Here is a 6,398-nt window from a genome sequence, read left to right as displayed (position 1 = left end):
AGAAATTTAATGGAATTAAAAATAGAAATAATTGAAATAAAAAGAAACTCATTTTATAAAAATGATTCCAAAAGTTAATTGCAGAAGATGTATTAATAAAATAGTTAACATAAATAATTAAACAAAAAGCCTTTTTCTACTTGTCTTTCCCTTGTGAGGAGATGAACTATTTTAGACCAAGATAATGGTATCATTATAATTTTTTACCATTTTAAAAATTTAATAATAAAAATTAGACAAAAACCTATTTTAAAATTATATTTTCCTTAAATTTTTTACCATATGCCCTACTTTTCACAAAAGTAAGAGTATTTATGTTTGCTTTTATTGAATGACACCAATGTATATGTAACATACTAGGTGCCTTCTTATCATCACCGCATTCACCACAAACATATATATATATATATATATATATATATAGATATAGAGAGAGAGAGAGAGAGAGAGAGAGAGAGAGAGAGAGAGAGAGAGAGAGAGAGAGAGAGAGAGAGAGAGAGAGAGAGAGAGAGAGAGAGAGAGAGAGAGAGAGAGAGAGAGAGAGAGGAGTACTTTTCACAGAAAAGAGTATTTAATGTTTGCTTTAATCAAGTGCCTTCTTATCACCAGCACATTCACCACAAACATTCTATATATATGGAGAGAGAGAGAGAGAGAGAGAGAGAGAAAGAGAGAGAGAGAGAGAGGGGAGGAAGAAGAAGAAGAAAGTGAAGAGGAAAGGGAAGAAGGGCAAGTTTTAAACTTTTAACAGAAAAGATGATAGTATCAGTGGTGTTGGGTGGTGTTGTAGGGTTGTTCATATATCTCTATAATACTTTGATTTTGAATCCAAAAAGGCTTCAATTAAGGCTTGGAAAGCAAGGGATAAGAGGCCCTTCACCTTCATTTCTAGTTGGAAATATTCCTCAAATCAAGAGGATACAAACCCAGAAAGCCCACTCAACAACTCCAAAACATGTCCCGATTGCTCATGACTGGTATTGCACTCTCTTCGCATATATTGAACAGTGGAGAAATCAATACGGTAATCTCTCATCCCTTTCTCTTCTAGTTTTTTTGGGTTGTCTTATGCTTTGGGATTTGATTTTTGAAGAACTTCCATTAATAAATTCAAAATTTAACAGGAAACCATTTGATTTTTTGGGGATTTTGATCAATGGTATTTTTTTTCACTTTATTTTTTTTTAATTTTTTTATATTTTTTATTAATGAATGATTGGATTATTTAAGCATATGATGAGGAGTGTGACAAAATGGGAAGGAAAAAGTGATATAAAATATCAGATTCCTTCTCAATTGTCCCTTTCTCTAATATTTTTTATGATTAAAAGAAAATTAATTATTTGGCTGGTGAGAAATTTTTTAAAAATCTATACATGTGAACATTAGTATATATAGTATATTAAGTGATGTGAGAAAACCCTAGTTTTTATCATACATGGTATGAATCTTTGAGTAAGATCTATCCTAATCATGTTGAACTAGACATGATACTTTTCAAATGATTCCAATTTGATGAATTATTTCATTCATTCACTTTATTCTTTATGGTCACATTCAGCTAGTTTGATTGCATGACTAGATGAAAATGAAAATTTTATTTAATGAGTCTCCTTTTAACATATCTGAATCACAAGTTAAGAAAATTTTCAAAAGCTATGAAAAAAGTTCTAATTATTTTATTGGAATTTTTTTTTAATTTTTAATTTTTTATTTGGTGATAGTTCTTTTGAGATACCAACAAGAAACAATTATTGATCCATGGAGCCCCTTTTCCATTTTATCTCACTATTTTTCTTTTATATTTTTTTATCATTATTTTATAACTTAGTCAAGAATATTTTATTCTTTCCATGCCTTTTTTAAAATAATAATTAGCATAATTAAAACCTAGGCAAAAGGTGGCTGACTGGTGTCATCATTGTTATTGTTTTATTGGTTTTTCTGTAATTTAAAATGTGATATTAATTTCCCTTTCTATTTTTTTTTTTTATGGAAAATCTTTCAGAAAAATTAATATCAAATTTTAAAATATATGTATTTGTTAAAAGTGGAGTGCAATCAATGTTAGAAATATAGTAATTTGTTAGGTTTTGGACAAATAAGCTTTATGTATTTGTCAACCTCTATTAATCACCATTAATTTACATATTTCTATAAAATATATTAGAAAAATGTTATGTCACGCTAATAATACTTACCTACCACACCGGACTTCAATATCGATCGTGTAATATGTACGATGAAATCTAGATCTTCAATCAAGAATATAAATAGATGAGATCTAAATATAAGGATATAAATAAAAAAATTAAACTGTAAATACGTGACACTACTTAATTGATGATAATAAACTCTGACCCAATATGCTATTCTCATCATTTTCTATGGCATCCATTGAAATATTATAATGGTCATGTGTACATGTGTGACACTGGTGGGATGCAGGAGCAATGTTCACATATTCATCTGGAAACACACAACTGCTTTGCATAACGGATCCAGAGATGGTGAAGCAGATAAGCCTGTGCACATCTTTGAAGCTAGGAAAGCCTGCTTATATGTTGAAGGAGAGGAAGCCTATGTTTGGGGAGGGCATCATCTCATCAAGTGGTCATATTTGGGCTTACCAAAAGAAAGTCATTGCTCCTGAGCTATACTTGGACAAGGTTAAGGTATACATCTCTTACCCACTAATTCTTTTTTTTTTTTCTTCCCTTATTTGTGGTAACTTATGCATACTCAAAAGACATGTTGTGAGGAAAGATCCTATAATAGTACATATCCAATTATTTATTTGAATATTTCATGTAAATGATCCTATCATTTTCTACGAAAAATCATTCATCCTCTCCTTTGAAAAGGGCATGGTGGACTTAATGGTGGTTTCCACAAGCTCAATGCTAAGATCCTGGGAGAGTCGAATCGACAAAGAGGGAGGAATTGCAGAGATTAAAGTTGACGAGTACTTGAGAAACTCAACTGCGGATGTAATCTCAAGAGCTTGTTTCGGAAGCAGTTATGACCAAGGAAAGGACATTTTCTTAAAGCTTAGAACTCTTCAACAGGTCATGTCCAAGGCGTTTCTATATTTTGGTGTTCCTGGCTTCAGGTATACTTATAAGCTTACCCGTATACTTCGCTTATGTTTGATTCCCGAAAAATTTGAGAGAAAATATAAGGAAAGAATTGTGTCGATGCTTTCAGGGAAGCAAACAATCTTTGAGAATAGTGTCGATGCTTCTTCTTTCTCAATTTCAATCCGAAAATTGATGTGATATATGCTTAATGTGCCAGACATTTGCCCACCAAAACTAACAGAGAGACATGGAGACTAGAGAAAGAGATCGATTCAATGATATTAAGGATAGTGAAGCAGCGAATTAGGGCTGCAGAAGAGAAGGACCTTATGCAAATGATACTCAAGGGCGCCAAGACTGGTGATGGTGAGTATGATGGTGCGTCATTGGGCATAAGTCCTGAGAAGTTTATGGTCGATAATTGCAAGAACATATACTTTGCTGGCCATGAAACCACTGCAACAACCGCCGCATGGGCCTTAATGCTCTTAGCCACACATCCAGAATGGCAAACTCGCGCCCGCAACGAGGTGCTTGAAATTTGCAAGGATGGCGCCCTCCCTGATGCTGATATGCTCCGAAGCATGAAAACAGTATGCAAATTACTAGGATGTCCTTTAAATGAGCTTTTATATTTTCCTTTTTTAAAAACATACAATTGAAGTATTTCCTATCTAAAATTATATGTATATAACCTGAATTAAGAAATAATCGATTAGAACCTAATCCAACCTGATGCCTAACCTGAGATATTCAGCCTAATCTTATTTCGCTAAGCTCGGGTTGATTTTGGTTTGTCAGATTAGACTCCGATGAGTTTGAATTAAGCTCAAGTTGTCCTAGTCTTAGTCTAAGTCCAACTCAATTGAGTTTGGGTTGAAAAAACCTAACTCAAATATAGTTTTAGTAATAAAAATTATTGTTCAAACCCGTTTCAACATTGGATTGGATTCGGGTTGGACCGGGTCAACCCACCTGAGTTGCGCGCCTTATATATATATATATATAATTGTTGGTTTTTTTGAACCCTAGAAGGAAAATGACAACGTAACCTAACCTCATCTTCTTTCAGTTGACTATGGTGATTCAAGAGACATTGAGGCTATATCCGGTGGCAGCATTTCTGGCAAGACAAGGCTCGGAAGACATGCAGTTCAAAGACATCATAGTTCCAAAGAACGTAGTAATTTGGATCCCAGTTCCATTCCTACACCAGAACCCTGATGTCTGGGGGCCGGACGCCCACCTATTCAACCCAGAAAGGTTTGCCAATGGAATCCTGGGGGCTTGCAAGATACCGCAGGCGTATATGCACTTCGGGATGGGGATTCGCACTTGCGTCGGCCAGCAATTCGCCATGGTGGAGTTGAAGGTGATCTTGTCCCTCATTCTCTCCAAGTTTAGCTTCACTCTCTCGCCTGCATACCGACATTCTCCTGCCTTTAAGTTGACCATTGAACCACAACATGGGGTTAATCTCATTGTAAGGAAACTGTGAACATTTCTATGTAGAAATGAAGTCCTTGGAGAAGAACACAGACAGATCTATGCTAATAAATTTGAGCTTGCTTTTCTAGCAGAAAGGGACTTGATGAGTGAATTTATGATTAATTAATGTTTGATTGAAGGGTCATGTTCATGCTTGATCTTTATGCTAGTGTACAAATGCTTGGCTTGTGGGTCAGCTTCTGGTTCACCCCAGCCCCACTCTAGGTTTGTAAATCAGTACTATGGCTAGAGCCCAACCCATGTTGGTTGTTGGACTACAAAGCAAAATGAATTAAATTTTGAATGCAATGTGAGGCCAGGTGTCAGTTGGGGTAACCTAAATTGGCCTTTAATTCAGATACTGTTAGCATGTTATTAGTAACATATTTTTTTTTAGTAAAAAATTAATTATTTGTAATGGTGCCTTGTGCATGCCCTCCAATGAACCATCTGTTTTTTAAACTAAATTTATTTAAAAATATAAAAAAACAATCGAGAGCATTTCAAATTCCTAACTTTGGAAAGTGTTTTCAAAAGTCGATTTGAAAAATAGTTTTTGAAAACTGTTATCGAATGATTTATAAAAATAAAAATTTATTTAAAAACTTAAAATATTTTTAATTTATTTTATAAGCTATTAAATATGTTTTAAAAATAATTTTTATATACAATACTTTAATTTTAACCATTTTTCATATCTATATAATAATTTTTTAAAACAATCTTTAAAAAATATTTTTATTTTATAAAAAAAATTTATAGAATAAAAGTCAGTTTAGAAACCGAAAATATTCTTCACATGTTTTTTAAATATGTTTTAAAAATAATTTTTATTTGTAATGCTTTAATTTTAATCATTTTTTTATATTTTTATAATTATTTTTTTAAAATAATTCTTTCAAAATAAATGAAACCAACAGGAAAAAAATAAAAAAATATTTTTTGAAAACACATTATTTTCCATTTTTTGGTTGCTAAACATAATTTTTTTTAAAGAACAAAAAAATTATTTTTAAAAATAGTTCTCAAACAAAGTGTATATCTTTTATTTGGTTTGCCAAAACATACCAAGAAAAAAAAAATATAATAATAATAATAATAAATTTGAATTCTTTTATTTCTACATGGGTATAAACTTGAATAAAAATAATATTGAATTTAAGTAATTATTATTATTTTAAAATTTCTTCTTCTCCTCCCACTCAAAATTGCTATACATAATCCACAAGGATTCCAATCGTGTGACCCACAATAAAAGGGATTGAAATTTACCTTCTATCTGCTTCGAGATATGTGAATCCAAGCTCCTAACTCTTTCTTGTTTGGCTTCGGCCACAACCACTAGCATGATAGGAAGACCAAAATTATAAAACATTGCTAATTATACGTGGTGATATGATAGAGACTTTTAATCAAAGAACATAAATTATAAAAAAAAAAAAAAATCATACAAAACAAAGGGTGAGGGAAGTGAACAAAAAGAGTCAGGTTTTTGCAGTGAAGGGAATTAATTATTTGAGTTTGTTGCTGGGTCTGCATCTTATGATAGCTGCCATGCATGTGTTGTCAGCCTTAGCTGTCTTTCTGTTTTTTATTCTTCCCCCCCCACCATATATTTTCTTTTTTTGGAAGATGGTTTTTTTTTGGGATAGTGATTTCTAAATCAACTTCTTTGGTCAAGGCAAGTAAGATTGTCAAAATTAGGAAAATAATAATAATAATTTTGTATGGTTTTAAACCTTTTTATTATGAATTATTTGGCTAAAAGGGGAGAAATAATCCATAAGGCTATGATTAAGACTGTTCTCCAAAATAAAAATCATAGAAAAT

The 6,398-nt window shown here is 32.1% G+C and overlaps 1 protein-coding gene across 1 annotated transcript; it reads left to right on the top strand.

The window, feature by feature from the left end:
• The first annotated feature begins 671 nt into the window (after positions 1-671).
• LOC117931660 (cytochrome P450 714C2-like) lies at positions 672-4,877 on the top strand. The gene is made up of 5 exons (XM_034852660.1): positions 672-1,024; positions 2,449-2,675; positions 2,865-3,112; positions 3,298-3,673; positions 4,153-4,877. Exons 1-5 carry the CDS (start codon positions 757-759, stop codon positions 4,576-4,578), a joined length of 1,545 nt encoding a protein of 514 aa, XP_034708551.1. The 5' UTR covers positions 672-756; the 3' UTR covers positions 4,579-4,877.
• The last annotated feature ends 1,521 nt before the right edge of the window (positions 4,878-6,398 follow it).

This window comes from Vitis riparia, chromosome 15 (genome assembly GCF_004353265.1).
Source record: "Vitis riparia cultivar Riparia Gloire de Montpellier isolate 1030 chromosome 15, EGFV_Vit.rip_1.0, whole genome shotgun sequence".
Taxonomy (NCBI): domain Eukaryota; kingdom Viridiplantae; phylum Streptophyta; class Magnoliopsida; order Vitales; family Vitaceae; genus Vitis; species Vitis riparia.
Note: the sequence above shows the minus strand (reverse complement) of the source record. Positions and strands in the feature narration are given on the sequence as shown.